The sequence below is a fragment of the Dryobates pubescens genome, chromosome 15, assembly GCF_014839835.1.
Source record: "Dryobates pubescens isolate bDryPub1 chromosome 15, bDryPub1.pri, whole genome shotgun sequence".
NCBI lineage: Eukaryota > Metazoa > Chordata > Aves > Piciformes > Picidae > Dryobates > Dryobates pubescens.
Genome location: NC_071626.1, coordinates 9,716,390 through 9,733,247, shown reverse-complemented (window position 1 = coordinate 9,733,247; position 16,858 = coordinate 9,716,390). Strand labels below are relative to the sequence as shown.

The following is a 16,858-nucleotide window of genomic DNA, read 5'->3' as shown; positions in this document are numbered from 1 at the left end:
ATCTCCAGAAGAGGTTTAGGGAGTTGAGGCAGCTTTTCCTTCTCCCTTTTTAGTCTAAACACGTCTTCCTTCATTCTACTATTTTGTCTAAGACACAGTTGCATGATTTCACCTGACATCTAACAGTGTCTCTCAAATGTAATTCAGCATTTCATCTCCTTCCTCAAGTGGCTATCACAAAGAGAAACTTAACAGTGATGCTATTCTTCTGGAAGGGGACAGTCACTTAAGACCCCAATCTGTCAATAACCTATGCAAGTTCATCACATGACAGAATTCTGACCTCTGTCTCAGCCTAGAGAACCTGAGGAGGGCAGGACCCTGCTATTCTGCACTGTTTCAAGTTCCAAAAATCTGCCTACTTAGTACAGAGCAAAAATGAGAGCTATAAGCTAGAAAGGAGATTTAGCACACACAGTGGATCCATATATGCATCACATTCTTCACCTTGGAACATACAATAATACTTTCACTGAACTGGCCAGATTTAAACCAGAAACTTATAGGCAGAAGCATCAGCACTTCAAAAAGAGGTCCACAACTTTCTGTCTTCTTGAAGAGTCAATGTTCCAAACTGGAGATCTGCTCTCCAGAAAGACAGGGCTAAGATTCATTTTCAACAGCATATATATGGGGCAGATGAATACCCTGCTCAGATAAATGCTGTGGTTTGGGTATTTCCTACATTATTTATGAAAGCTTCCATCAACAAGGTTTTGATCTGACTATTGGAAAAGATATAAAAGTAGTAGGCAAATGAAGGAAGCATTAGTAGGCAAATGAAGGAAGCATCAACAGGAAACAAAAGGATGGTTTCACAGTTAGCAAAGATGACGAACACAGTCTCCAGGCACTAGGATACTCTCCACTTTGCAACAGTTCTCCTAACGCAGTGTTTGCCTTCTTTTTCTGATGAACACTACCATTCAAAGTCAAATGAGTATAATGCTCATTTTATCAATACTTTGGTTGAAAAACTTGTGTCCAGCTTTGCAAGCATGGAACATTCACAACAGCAAGCCGTGATGGCTGCTGATTATGAAAAGCAATAAAGAGCTACTAAGTCCCCTGAGCAAGTATTCCACAACTGTCTTTAACCAAATAAAATGCTTCCAACACTTTTAGCTATAGTTTGTCTGCTTCCATTCTCCATTCTTAAAAAGGAGATAGATGTATTCTTTCACAAATATTGCCTTACAGATGTTGTTTTTCCTGTTCTATTGTTTAAAGACAATACTTGATCTTCTATTCATCCCAAGAACAATTGAATTCAGAACATTCTGCGTTATGCAAAGTTTGAATAATGCTAATGTAAACATGCATCTCCCTTGAAACCTCAACATCTCAAGCTTAATCCATGCTAGATTTTCTTTTGACCACTGTTGTGCCAATCACAGCTAAAATACATTCTCTATTTCTATCCCACGCTTGGTGTGGGCTTGTCTATAAAAGAGATTAGCTGTTGATTGCTTTTTGTTGTCTTTGTTGCATATGGCTTGGGCACTGTCATGAAAGGAACCAGCCATGATTGCTTTCTTGGCAGACTATTTCAGTGTTGTTACCTTACAAGGGCTGAAGAGCCCACAGCTGCTGAAGGGCTATCCCTGCTCCTTTATCCTGCCTTGTCTGGTCTCACTAGCTTCCTAAAGCCAGTCCCAGTTTTCATTTTCACACAATTTGATAGAACTCACTGAGCCTCAAAAAAAAACAACCCACAGTCCAACAAAAAGACTAAATACAATGGTTTTGATGATTTACTGATCTGAAGTGGCTCAAAGGATCAGGTGAGCACTAGGGCTCCGAGAAGCAAAGGAGAGCAGAAAGCAGCACAAGCTGCTTGAGAACAGGATCTGTAGCTGCCAGATCAGCTCAGCTGCCTAGCCTTGCCACACATGCTGAAACAGTCAAGATCTTGATAAATGCAAATGCCAGAATTATTTTCAGAATCTTCAAAGCCATCAAAAAAAAAAAAAAAAAAAAAAAGAAAAAGAGGAGTCACCATTTTCTACCTCATTAGAATCATCTTGAGAGAGAACAAACTGTGCAGCTTCTGGTGCACAATTATGCTGTGCCATCTTCCCCTTTTTCCACACCCAGCTGGGCCTGGATCCTCGGGTATTACTGCCAGTGCTGCCTGCCAGCCTTGCTCAGCTGAGCTCACTGCACAGGGTTTCCACACCAACAGGGAATCCTGTTTTGTGTGTTTAATTTCTTGTGGCTGACAAAAAGCTGGCACTAAGGCTGAATGCAAGTGGTCTGACCTAGCTCCATGAGAGACAGCAGGGCTGCCTCCCTGCTCTGTAGAAGATGGAAGTATGTAATTTCCTAGATGATAGAATAAAGATCACCAAATGCTGTAGAGGCAGCAAGTACACTCTTGACCACTACTGTAATGGGCTTCATCCATCCAAACAAACTGCCCCAAATCTCTTTTCTGCCTCGGAGTTGTGGGTGTCTGAAGAAGCAGAAGAGAAGGACCTGCTTGGGAGAGAAGGAACAGAGAGCACAGGGATATCTGCTGAACTGTGGTTTGCTGAGGAGGGGTTTCCTGCTCTGAAATTCACTGGAAGAAAGCAGTGTGACTGTGAGACAGCAGACATGTGCTGGGCTCTTCAAGACTCTGCTGTGGCTATCGCCACAGATGCTCAGATAGCTCCTAACACCATGGCTCTTCTCCACACTGCTGCAATGGTTACAGCAGGTCCAGCACTGGAGACACTTTTTTTTTTGGTAGTGTGCCAGACTTTTCCTGAAGAATGAAAGCAGGACAAAAAAGAACCAGTTCATTTTAACAGTTTATATCTCCTTCAAAGCTGAATCTAATTTAGTGGAACATAAAAAGGCACTTTGTTCTGTGATGGTGCTTCCCCTACCAAATGTCAACAGTCTACTGCAAACAATCGGAGTTTTAAGAGCTCCTTAGCAAAAGGTCACAATTTTTGTAGAGAAAATGCTAGGCTGTCTGAATACAAGGGTCAACACCAAATGGTCTATAGTACTTTTTTTTTAAATCATGAATGCAGGCATGTTTGTATTTTCCAGCAGACAGAGGGTCTGGCCAAAGAAAAACAAGATCCATGCTTAGGTCATCCATGAAGACTAGCCCTCTAATGTCTAACCTTGAAGACATGAATCCCTGTTCTCACAGACTTGGTTCATTCACTTAATGATTATCAAGAACTACTTACAACCTTGCACAGCAGCAGGGGGGGTGGAAAAAGTGTCCTGAGAAGAGTTCGCAGCCTTTGAAGGCAGCATTGCAGGTCTCAAATGCTGTCCATTGTGGCTTAAAAACTTTATTATGTGACAAAAAAGCCATCATCCCCTCTGACATGTCAGGTCATGCTAAAGGCCTCCTCCATGAACTGCTCATGGATGCACCACATAATGGCTACACACACACATACACACACTTTCAGTCATGCCACGGCACAGCAGCTTGCTCTTACTCCTCCATTCCCTGGAGTGACCCTGTGGCAGCTTTTCGTTATTTTTGTGTAAAGTAGGTAAATGACAATCATCTCCTCCACAATGGTATTAGGGGCTGTTAGAAATAGCAGTTGCAAGAGGCATAAAGGTATTAACAGACATCAGCTATGACCAGAACTCAATGTTCTTGCTTGAACACATTGTACCTTATCACAGAGGCAAGGGCATTGTGGAAGGAAGGGCACATGCATGCTGTGTGTTCCTTTCCACCCAGATGACATGAAGGCAGCAGGTTTTTTCCAACAGAGGCCATAACTACATTATATATATATAGAGAGAGAGATATAGATATATAAAATAAATTTGAGAGATCTGGGACCAGATAGATTTTGCCTTCCAAGGTACTGACAGTTTGGTAGAGCCCCTCCTGTATGCTCTGTTCCAGCTGGCCCTGTCTCCTCTCCCTGTCCAGAGTGTTCAAAATCAGCTCCAAAATGTGCCAGACAAATAACTTAACCCTCAAGATAGAAACAAAAGAGTACAAGGCAAATTCCCTAGAAAGCACAGAACAAAAGGTGATGTAAGCCACCATCCAACAAACTTGTATCCCTACAACAGAACTCTCTCTGCCCAAGAGGATTTGCACCAGCCCTACAAAATTCCCTTAGAGAGGCCTGCAGTGAACTAGTTAAAACTTGAAGGTGCCAAACAGTCCATTCTCAAAGATGGTTGGAATTCAAAATTGCCAGGAAACCTGCCTTTTATGAAAGAAACATTTCACATGCTCAAGCTTACAATGCATGAACAAGAGCATTTCATATGCAGGGTAGGCCCACACTGCAGAGTCCTTACTCTAGTTTCCAACTCCAGGGGACATATTTTCAGCTGAGCACAGCTGGCTTCATCACAGCTCTTAGTTATGGTAGCATGGGGCCTGCCACAGATACATTGCTATCGGTGTATGAATTTCCTCACCTAAAGCCTGCTCACATCTCTTCTCAAGAGTGGGGCCAGCCTTGCTAGAGCCAATCCTTCTCAGCCCAGTGATACCAGTATGCTTTGCTGTCAGAAAGAAGCATGAAGTATTTATAAACCAAATCACAATCACAGTTTACCAACTGAAGGAGCAGTAAAAAGCACCAACAATCCCTTATTAGGATTGATCTGCTGCCCTTGCTTTTTAAGAAAGCAGACTTTAAAAGGAAGCCACACAAAGAGTACAGATTCCTAACAGGATTTACAGATTGCAGCCATTCCAGCAAACAAAGCGACAACAGACAGAGTTTCTCAGTAATTTGTTATCCTCTGACTCACAAATACAAGATTCTCAGACAGAACAGTGAGGTGGGGTGAGCAGTACCACAGGGTACTGTTCCAGAGATCCTCACACCAGGCCAGCACGTTCATGTCTTGAACCATGCCCAGGTATGACCGCACTATAATCTGGTACTGCTGCCACAGAAAAGGTACTTGGACACACACTCACAGAAGCAGCATGCATTCAAAGCTCAGTTTGAGATGACTCCTCACACATGTAAACCAAATCTGTATAAAACTGGACTATAAGAGACAACACCCTGTAATTTTATCCATGCATTCTATGCAAGTAAATCACAGAATGTTAAAGGCTGGAAGGGACCGCCAGAGATCATTGAATCCAACCCCCCTGCCAAAATCCAGCTGCAGCACTGTTCCCTAAATGATGTTCAGACCACTCTCACTGCAGATTCTTCCAGTAACTCATATGAAAACCTAAACAAATCTTACACAGAAGTGTTATCCAGCCACGGCTGCCTTCCATCAGGCAGTCACCACAGAAGTTTCTGTGTCATGTGACAGCAGCACACAGGCTTTGCAGAGCAAGACAGATAGTAGAATAGATGCTGACTGCTGCAGCAGCAGAAATACCCCTGTGCAGAAGTACCGTGGTACCCAGTACAGCTGCACAGGATGCTCAAACAAACACTGTGTGCACAAGTCAAAAGGTAACCCCAGAAATCACACTGCTGAAAACACATCAGGATAAATAGCAGTGCCTCTTCTGACTCCAGCCAACATCAGCAGAAACAAAGTCCTGCCCTCTGACAAGGCTGGAGGTCTCTCCTATCACAGGAAGAGCTTGGCAATAAGAATCATCACAAAGGGGCAACCTCGTGCCACAACGTTTGTTTTCCAATACTGGCACATAGGACCTGTCACATGTGATCAGTGGCCAGTATTACAGAGGTGAAAAAAGCCTGCATCTGGATATCCAGAAGACAAGATTTACTCCTTCAGATGTCCAATCCACTCAAAGTAGAGTGGCTTTTAGCAACTTTCCTATTTGGTGTACCTCATGGCATCAACACCTGCAGTTCAGAGCTTCTTGGTCCATCATACTATTTACCTACTTACCTTAATGCCTAACAAGCAGTTTTTCTGCTAAGATTTGGGTATCACAAATTACTTGTGTATTTAAATTTATATACTGGTAAATACAGACTTAAAATTCTACCAAATACTTGGCAAGATGCTGCTGTATTCTTGTTACTGCTTCAGCCTCAAACTGTAGGCTCACTGAGGTGTTTTGCACTCTTGACAGCAGAATGAAGTTGGATAAGAAATCACATCCACTGAGATATTTTAGGAAGTGCAAAGTGCCAAAATATTTCCCCAGAGGCTGAGATCTGAAGGCTACAAGAGCTTCTAAAAATATCTATTAAAATATCTGTGTTGCTTGGGTCATACAAAGCAGTGGTCTACCACAAACATACACCACAAGAACCTTGCAGTAAAGGCATGAATTATGCTTTAAAGAAGGAAAAGGATAACAACATTATTTCCCTTAAAACCTAATGTTCAAAACCAAAAGCAGCTACCACTCTATCACCTTTAATAAATGAAGTTACTAATAACTTCATTATTTGAAAAAGCTATTAAATGTGACCCAATGATCATCTGTATATAAAAGAGCTATGTGTTATTACTGTCATAGCTGATCACAAACAACAATGCTTTACATCAAGTAGGTTGATGATGTTCCCCATCAGAAGCAGCTAACGGTCTGCAAGCAGTAACTGTGGTCTGAGCATGTTGTAAAAAAGTGTTTCCATCTGAAGTCAGAGTCTGAAAGACTTCACACCTGACACTGTGCTATCCCACCTTCATCTACAATTGCCATCAGCATAATCCTTATTTTACACTATCTCCTTTTTAAAAAATAGTTGAAGATTCTTGAGCAGAGAGTATTTCACCACAGTAAATTGAGAAGTGTCAGTTCTGACTCTTCATACTGTTGCTTTCACGACAGCTAAGGAGGATTATATTCAGATACCCATATGAACTACCACAATGATCCACTTTGCTTGCTCTTGTGGAGGCAATTAATGATTTGACTTGAGAACAGATTTTCCTCTCATAGGAAGTCCAACCCAGCCTCCACCTACCTCAGAAGACTCTGAAGTCCAGAACTGACCAGGGTATCCCAGCCAATTTTACACTGGAAGGAAAACTGCTTGTTGAAGCCTAAGAGGGAAGGTCTGAGGCTACTAGCCATGAGGTACAAGCACAGACACTGTCCCCACAGCAAAGTTGAAAGGCCTGAAAATGTGTTGAGAGAAACAAGAGTTTTTCTTCTGCATATATAATGCAATAAGGAAGGGGACAGCCTAGCAGCAGTTAAGAAGAAAACTACCGCCATCATGTCAGAGCCCTTACACACTAGTCCAAGAATGTCCCTCAAGATAACAAGGTTTTGAAAAGAGTTGTTAACTTATTTTTAACACTGATTGCAACTCTTTCACTCCCCGCTTAAATTAGCCTAAATTACTAAGAATGATTACCTTATTTCAAGGTTAATTGTGTTAAATCTCAGCTTCCAACTGGAAAAATCTTATTATGACTGTAAACAAGACCTAAACCCCCTATTAGTAGGTATCATCCATGCATAAGCACCTGTACAGAACAGACTTGTCATCTCCCAACCTCTCTTTAATAAGCCAAGTAAATCATGTACCCAACACCTTACACAAAAAGCCACTCAGCTTCCAAGCCCTAGATTACACTTTTCGTCCACAACTGATCTCAGAACTGAACAAAATTGTGCAGTCCTTTCAGCTTTGAACACGAGCAAGATTACATCGCTCTTTCTACCTCTGAGCATAACTGTCTTCAACAGTCACTAGTACTCTCCCAAAGCAGTGTTTTCCAGAGACAGCTTTCCATCCCACAAGCACAGCCTCCTACATACATACTCAGTACTCTGCACCGAGGTGCATCAAATACATTTTGTTTGATTTATTGTCAGTTAACCAGGCATTTCAAGTAATTCTCTGACAGTAACCTTATCTTTCTCCTTCCTCCTCCACAAATAGCTTTTTAAACTCAAGGCTTTACTGCCAAGATTTTCATAGTACCGTCTCCATGGGTTGATACAGATATTGATCAGGAAACAGATCCCTGTGCAAACTTACACTAGAAACAGTCTTGATCACCACTGTCTCCCCAGCACCTTTTTATTATCTATCACTGAAGAGATTTGAAATTCTTGGCATGTCTTGTGTTGATCTGAGGTAAGTATTTCTTTTTCTTAAAAATCAACATTGGTCACTTGGATAAATTCAACTAGTTAAGCACTCCTCAGCTGTATCAGTGTTGCTTCATACAACGGTCTCAAGCTGTGCCAGGCGAGGTTTAGGTTTGAGGGGAGGAGAAAGTTCTTCACTGAGCGAGTCGTTCGTCATTGGAATGTGCTGCCCAGGGAGGTGGTGGAGTCGACATCCCTGGAGGTGTTCAAGAGGGGACTGGACGTGGCACTTGGTGCCATGGTCTAGTCATGAGGTCTGTGGTGACAGGTTGGACTCTATGATCTTTGAGGTCTCTTCCAACCTTAGTGATACTGTAACATCATAAAACCAGGCAAGACAATATTTGCATCTGCAGAGATGCATATAACCTTATGAGAAGTCATGCTGAAGAGACACTAAACCATTTCTTCACATCTTTTCAAACTTTCCACAATTATTTTTCTCTTGGATCAACATATGGATGCATAGTTTGCAGCTCTGTGGGCCAGCCCTTTCAATTTTTTCAATAGTGTATCCCAGTGCACAGCATTCCAGCCTTTTGCAACTCTCATAATGTACAAGAAGTGGCTAAAATTTAGCATTAATGAAGAGCTTCCTGCTTTGGCTGTTGTCTTTGGACACACCTTACCTACATCTGTTGGGTTTTAAATAGTTGTGAGCACCATTTCATCCTCCTTTGTTATCAGTTACATACAAATAGTCTATAGTACAAATAACGCCTTTTAAACCATAAATATAGCAAGTTTGGGTCTTCTACTGTTTTTTTCTGTTTGGTTTTTGTTTGTAATTTGTGTGTTTTGTGGTGGTTTGGTTTTCCTTTCCCCAGAAGACATCACTATTTCCTAATTTTATATTGTGCCTACACCAAGATCTTTCCTTTTTGCATGCAAAAAATGGATGCCTTCTCCTCTGAATGCAAATCACCGATACCTCCATGATTAGCACATTTCCTTTCTCACCTGCTTGTTTAAGTTTGCAATTACATTCACTGCCATATACTTCCTCCCTGCCTAATGTGCAGAATGCTTGGTGTTTTATTAACAGGGTTTCAGTGACTCTGGAATCATGCCTTTTTGGCTACCAGTATGATTTTGTTGAATACTTTATAGCTTCCATTAACACTTCCCTTTTAAAGGTACCTCCCTGGGTAGTTATCCTGCCAATTGTTTAAACTCAAAGCAGCAGAGACTTCTAAAGCTCCTTACATTACTGCCTGATGCCATATTCTGTTTGCACAACGCAAATACAGACAAATAACAATCACTGGTACCTAGGCAACCACGGGATTTCAGGTCAGCTATTAACTCTTCTTTATCTGCTAGAACAAGGTCAACTATTGATTTATTCCACAGTGGGTGCAGAACTGTGTGCATTAAAAAATGACCTATACCTCCTAGAAGCTTTCTGGAAGTCTTTTTATTGGCATCATGAAATGTCAGGTAAATATTACCTGCTTTAAGCAGCCTATTTTATTTGCCTCCCTATAAGAAGCATATACATAAGGAAGTGTTTGTTCCATTCCCTGGATATCTCAGGGACCTGTTAGAAACATGCAATAGGTGAGAGATGATTTGAAACCCGAGTAACTTGAATTCATCAGGAAATCCTTATGTCTGCAGCCCTCACAAATGGTGAGGGTTTGGAAAGTGTTATGTAACATCCATTTAATCACACACAGGGCAACATGTCTGAAGTCCATCTCTACTGGAGTCTGGACAAAAGCATTAGCTAATGCTTTGTGCCCCAGGATTGGGCTGACCTCTTGCATGCTGTTTCATCCTCAGGGGACTTCTTTACTACCTCCTTTCCATCACATTTATTTTTTCCTCTATGGCTTTGCTGTCTACCCAATTCCTTTCTTTGTACAGTAGCTTGGGAAAATCACTCCAGGCAAGGATTTTGAGTCTCTCAGATATGACGTTGAGGAAATGTGACCTGACACACAGAAGGGAGAGGGAGAAGATGGGGGTTACAGGCTAGCCTCAGCTGAAGACTCAGACAACCACGAGTCCCCTGTAGGAGAAAGGGTTGGTTTCACTAAGTCACCCAAGGGAAAGCATCCTGATCCTGAAAAAGAAATAGGAGCAAGCAGCATTCAGAGAGAAATGCTCTCCTGCTTGAGGCTCTGAGCATGCTGACAGAAGCAGCATGAAGAGAAAAAGAGAGATGTGGAATAACCATTGATTATTTCCATGGCAAAGTAGTAAAGTTTTCTGTTACAGAAAAATGGTACATGGCGGGGTTTGTGCCACAATAGATGAAATGCTGTTCTGGTAGGCACACCTCTCAGCAAACACAGGGTGAGGGGAACTAGCAAAAGGTTCTATAGGGAATATACCATTTACACCAGTTAAAATTACATCACTGTTCTGGCACTTGAGATGATGCTTAGAGTAAAACCGAAGAAACAACAAATAATTTGAGGAACACCAGAAATCGACTCATGCAGCATACTTCCTCACTCTTTCTATGTACAGTAAGTGGCACCACATGGGCCAAAAATAAAGATTAAAAACCTTAATGCAAGTGGCTAGGCTGCATTTCCTGCAAGTTACTGTTCAGGACAGCAGTTCATTCAAATTGTCTTGGTCTCCCAAACTTCAAAGGAAAGGTAAGAGCCGTCAGGACAGGGGTGTTCCTAACATTTCCATCTCATCGTGTCCCACACACAAGGGGGAGGAACAGCACCAAGATGAATGAGTGTGAAAGGGGCCAGTTGTCAAGCCAAGCACTGGTCCCAAGGGAATGGGCAGCAACAAGTGGAATGGTTTATGCAAGTTCACGTAGCTCCCAAGAGAGGGAAGCAGCAGTAGCACAGGACGTGCTAAATACAGCACGTATTGTAGCAGGTGGCCCAAGAACTGTCTGGGATTTCAGCAATTAGTTTATCCAAACAGGATGGAACAGCCTAGCAGCATCCCTGCAGCAGCAAAAATGAAGCTAAACAACACAAAAGCTCAAGAGATGCAACAACTGAAACACGGAAATATTTTGGAAGAGCAGATGGCTAGAGTCTCTTCCCTAGTATCAGGTGATAGGACAAGAGGAAATGGCCTGAAATTGTGGCAGGGAAGGTCTAGATTGGATATAAGGAAAAAAATCTTTATGGAAGGAGTGGTCAGGCCTTGGAATAGGTTGCCCAGGAAGGTGGTGGAGTCACCATCCCTGGAGGTGTTCACAAAACACGTGTTTATGGCACTTTGGCACATGGTTGAATGGCCATGGTGGTGTCAAGTTGATGGTTGGACTTGGTGATCTCAGAAGTCTTTTCCAACCAAAACAATTCTATGGCTATGCAGTTAGAACCAAGGTATACACTCAAGGCCTAAGATGGTAAAAGGAATTATTGCTTTGATCCTTTCTGACTTGAGTCTTAAACATGCAGCAACATTTTAAATTCCTTAAGTTCATATAATAAGAACTACTTCTCCAGACTTTAAAACATGCCATCTATCAAGGATGTTACCATCATATCAACAAGTCAAGGATTCCTCATGACAACGATACGTAGCCAGCCTCACCTGCAGGTTAGGTCATGAAGCATCTAACTCATTTATCTCTGTGTCCAGCATCTCTGTGTCCACCTATACTCATGTGAACAAACTTTTCCTCAATGAGCTTCTAAACTGAGAATGATGACTAGCATACAAAGATAAGGCAAGACAAACTATTTGGCCAAAAGAAATAGAATGTGTATCATACACAACATAAAATACCATCTGACTTGCACTAGCTTTTCCACATGCAATAGCTAGTTGGTCAATTCCTTGCAGCAATTTTTCATCACAGAAGCAGGTCATGAAGAAAGACATAAATATTTCAGCAAGTTTCTAAGCAACTTCAAAACAGTGCTTTGCAAGGGATATATTAAGTCAATGTTTAATGCTAGTCTTCACTGAGAGAAAAGGAGAAGTTTTGGGATGGTTTTTTCCCAAGCCCAATGTTCGGTTACACATCATCTGGACACGAACAATGCAGTTATAGTTTTCCTGTGTAATTACCAGCTGAGGTAAACATTATCAATGGTCCTAGTCCTGCAAACATTTTACACTGTACTGATTGAGGGAAAAGGATTTTTCTCCTCCACACAAATACCCTAGAACCACGTGTTCCACCTGCACAGAAGGAGAATTTGCCACTCTTTAAGAGGTGCTGGTAACTTACCCCAAACATCTGCCGGAGGTCAGGATCTCGAAAGCGGAAGGGAATGTTAGACACATGGAGTCGTTTTGGAGTAGATTTGCTCTCGGTACTCTCACTGCTCTGTGTCTGTGATTGCTGTCCATCTGTCTGTGCACCTCCTTCTGTCTGCTGAAATCAGAAAGACAAAACCACATGTATGAACTGAAAAAACACAAATTACTTTCACACTCTGTCTCTATCTATTTTTAGGTATTAGTACTACGCTTGGTAACTGCAAGTACCTCGGCACTCAACCATTACTTCGACAAAGCCAGTAAGGCTGAACGATTGATCTGCTGTTCTTCCCCTCCCTTTCCATGAGGAAAGAAGTAACGAGATCTTATCTTCCCTCCCCTCAGATCATCTTCTAGTTTAGCAGATTTGCCTTTGGTTTTCTTAAATTGCTTCTCTTTTCCCCTGTTCTTCTTCCCTTCAGCTGCCACCATATGAAAGCCCTAATGAAGAGGCGGATCTTTCACATCCTGAAGCTGGGAGGTAGTGCCGCCACTCTAATCTCATGTGGCAGGATGTTCATGCAATCATCAAAATCCCACAGCTGAAGTGGCAGCTCTTCACTGGGCCAATACCAGAAATGCATCCCCAGGCAAAACGGCATCTGCTCTGTCAAGCTCCCTTCAGAGAAACATTACCCCAAAAGAAGATCCGTAATTAAATGGTAAAATCCATACACAAACAGCTTATGGATGTCTCTGATTAACTTTTTTCATACACTTAGAAGTCAGCCCAGGGACAGGAAACATTCATTACTACTGCAGGATTTATTAAAACTCCAAGTGCTACTTTCTGCTATCAGTTCCACAGCTAAAAGAAGGGAATGCTGCTTCTCAGTATTCCCAACCGCTGCCTGGTAGAGCTAAACCAGGTCAAAGGGCAGGCAAGGGCTGTTTGTGCACAGAGAAAGTGCAGTGAGAAGGCAGAGGAATAGGGACACCAGTGCAGCAGAGGAGAGACCTATTATCCCAACAGGTATGATGGGCACAGGAGATAAAAGGAAGACCCTTTCACCACCTGTGTTGGGCTTGGACCAAAAAGTGGTAAAATTTGAGCACAGGACTAAGTATAGTGAGGAGGCCCCCTTGCAAAATGGCTCGATGAGAAAATGGCACTTTTTGCACTTTAGTTGGAAAAGTGACCTCAAAAACCTCCAATCTACAGAGTAAAGCAGACTACAATTTGATCAGATTTATTGCTCTGTTCCTTTGCAAGGCAAGCACTGACAGACCAAAGTATTCATCAAAAAGCACTCTCCTGCTGCTTGTCTCAGCCTCCCTAGGAGACATGTGTTGGCCACCTGTGTGATGCATTTTTAAGTGTCATTTCATTTCTTTAGGTGCCAATCTGACTTCTTCATTAACCCATCAAGTGAAAATAAGCTGTATGAGAAAGCAAGGACCACATAATTGCTACAGCCAGCCTCTTTTTAGGCACCTTCAAGAACACACACAGGTCTTAAAGCTAAAGATTTCAGAGTAGGGCTGGGTTTAATTGTTCAGGGGCCTTTTCCTTTTTTCCTGTTTTAAATACACAATGTGTACCAAAGAGGAAAGAAATCTCAGAGGAGTTGCCCACACTGACTCATCAATCTCTTTCTGGACTTGCCAGATTGCTCTGCACATCATTCAATATAGAACACCTCATGAATATTTGGAAAGAAATATCTCTTTACAGATGAACTGAACAAGTGCCATTAAGAGAGATTCTTCTGACCAGAAACGTCTCTTTCAGACATGACCTTGAACATGTATCAGTTATAAAGCACTAACAAGAGCAAGTAAACAGTAAGCACTGGGGTCTTTTCATGCTGAGCAAAGAAGTGGCAGCTTTTCCATCTTATTTTAGTAAGGCTGTGCAGGGAGCACAAAACCCATTTGATCTGGTTCATACAAATAAACCTGTGATAAGAAGAATGGAGATACTGCCCTGCAAGGATCTCTACTCCCCAGAGCCATGCAAGTCCTGGGAGAAGCCTAGCAGGATGAAGTATTTTTATTTGGCTAAGACTCACCGATTCTCCAAACACCAAATTTTCAAGAGCAACCTCTAAGACTTCCATCCCTCCCCATCACCAAGTTCTCTGTCCTCACCCCTACAAAAAATATCCATCTCCAAACATACGGAGAGTGCACCCTAAGGGAAAAGTTGATGCAGCTGGCTTATGATTAAATCACACTATGCTATTTGGTGGTTTTATTTTTATGACTCCATCAGAGTCCTTTGCTCCCCAGGGCAAATCTGTCCAAAAAGAAGAAAGCACAAGGGTAGTCCAGCCATCACCACCGTATGCAACACCTGAAGCGAGTGCTTCAAAATAACTCCCCAAAATTGTCAACACTTCTGCTAAGAGAGATTTTTTTACAATCCATTTTCAAGCCCTGCTGCTGCCATTTGCCAAATCCCATGTTTTCTGCAGCTTTGTGAGGAACTGGTAAGTCAGCAAACACCCATGCACACAGGTGCACCCTCCAACGTGCACACAGGTGCATCTTCTGCAGTGTGAATGAGGAACGACAGATTCCCAACAGTAACGATGAAAACATTGTGTCTTTGAATTCAAATGTAGGTTGCACAGGACTGCATCTGCTGCTTCCATGGGGGAGGAAGCTGGGAGGTTGTTTGCACTCCTCTCCCATCCATTTGTTCAGGGGCAGAGGGCAGAACCCTTTTCTTACCAAGGGTGCAATGTATCATGTATAGTGGTCTGCTCAAAAACACCAACAGATGCTCCTGCACATAGCAAAGTGCCGCCACCTCACAGGAGTCATTCTGCAGCAAGAGTGAAGTGTACAGCACGACAAAGGCTTCAAAGAGGAAGAGCAATAGAAGGCACAGAGGATTTCGGTCCACTGTTACCTTTTGACTACACTAAGAGTCTCCAAACGCTTCTTAGGTTTTCACATATCCTGATTTTTCAGCAGTAGTTTAACATTAAATACCTTCTCTTTCTGGATGCTGTAGCTCCCGCCTCTCTAGCACCCAGGGCCCGAAGGCAAGATTTGAACATTCAGCCACATTTGTCTACTACCACACAGTCAGCTGCACATAAATGAAAGAAATAGCCTCCTCAGAACTTGTCTTTTTCTTTTCTTTCTTTCTTTTTTTGCTATATTCTTCATCTTAATTCATCAGGAAGGAGATGAAAGGAAGAGCCTGAAGCTTGTTCTCAGGCAGTACATAATGGAGACTGGCAACAGCACTACCCTGGTGAAGCCAGAAGATAAAAGCCTGCATTTCACCAAGCATGCACTGCCCACCCTGACTCCTTCCCCGCACCAAGTTTCAGCTCCTTCCTTCTGGCCTCACATCAACACTTCACAGAGAAGAACGGCCCTCTCTCTTCACCACAGACAGCAATTAGGCTCAAAAAGGAGCTAAATATACGTTCCCTAGGTCTCAGTGTCTGTCATCAGGCAACACAGACACATGCTGCAGCAAAGATCCTGCATTTAGATGGAGTATTGGATCCACCTCACCTCCTCAGCAAAGTCTGCATAGCATACACTTATGTAGGTGATAATGTCATTCAAGCCTGCACAGGCAAGCTTTAAGCTCTGCTCAAGGTCACCAAGAAACGTATCAGAGCTCAGGACATGTGCAATATGTGCTTCACTTTTAACTACTCGCTGCCCATGCCAGCTCCTCTCTTACACCCACCAGCAGCAAGGAAACTCCAAGCAAGAGGAGGAAACTGCAAAGAGAAGTCTGAATGTATAGATGCTCATGTATGAATGTAAAAGGGGAGCAGGGTATCTGGCACTGACAATGTTCTGAAATGGTTAAGGGCAGTCCCACAACCATTTTCCCACCTCTTGCCTAGACTCTTCTGTCCAAAATCAGCTGATGAACAAGCAATTGCAGAGGAGGTCTGAGCAGACATCCATCTGCCTGGCCAGAGAGAGAACCACCTCTCCAATGGACCAGACAAACACCAACACAACTGTCCAGCACAGAGGCTATTAATACCCAGCACATTCTGTTTTCATCTCCCACTTGCTTTCAGAACTGGAACCGCTTCAGGTCCAAATTACAGAAAAACAAAAACCAACCCTCCCCCCTCCTCTCTCCCAGGAAGCAGGCGGTCCAAAATGCTGTGAAGCATAATGAGGAGGTTAAGAGCCATAAATCACTGCAAAGAAAATATTTACAAAACACAAACTGTAACTAATAACTATATTTAAAAGGGGACTTGGGTGGCTTACAAAATCTGGGAGACAGACTCTGCTGACTCCATTGCTTCTAGACCTTGTTTGCATCAAGGGCTTGAGGAACTGCGTAGAGACAACAACTGAAAGCCATGACGGGCAGAAGGCAATCTTCTCACTGCAAAGGAGAGTGCAGATGACGTGGGAAGATCTCTGCAACTTCTAGTGAAGAACTCACATCAAAGCAACCAGTCACCCACCAATGCACAGCTACCTACTGAGCGGGTTTGGTAGAACAATGAGTGACAAAATCCTTCTCCTGCCCTGCCACAATCTACCTTACTAGGATTGAACTCCTACACTCAAGAGCACAGGGCATGGGAACTTCTGCTGCTTAAATGACACTTGTTTAGCAGACAGATCATCACAGGGCTAATAATCACCTTTCAAGAGCAGTAAATATAATTTTAGAGCTATATCCAGGTAATTGATTTTTCAGATATGCCAAAGTTGTGCCATCTC

The 16,858-nt window shown here is 42.6% G+C and overlaps 1 protein-coding gene across 13 annotated transcripts in view; it reads right to left on the bottom strand.

The window, feature by feature from the left end:
• RBFOX2 (RNA binding fox-1 homolog 2) overlaps positions 1-16,858 on the bottom strand; it is a 168,370-nt gene that overhangs the window by 32,151 nt on the left and 119,361 nt on the right. For all 13 annotated transcript variants that reach the window (XM_054168063.1, XM_054168061.1, XM_054168059.1 and 10 more), the window contains one exon: positions 12,159-12,305. In XM_054168063.1, the coding sequence (XP_054024038.1) occupies positions 12,159-12,305 (147 nt within the window). The remainder of the gene's footprint in view (positions 1-12,158; positions 12,306-16,858) is intronic.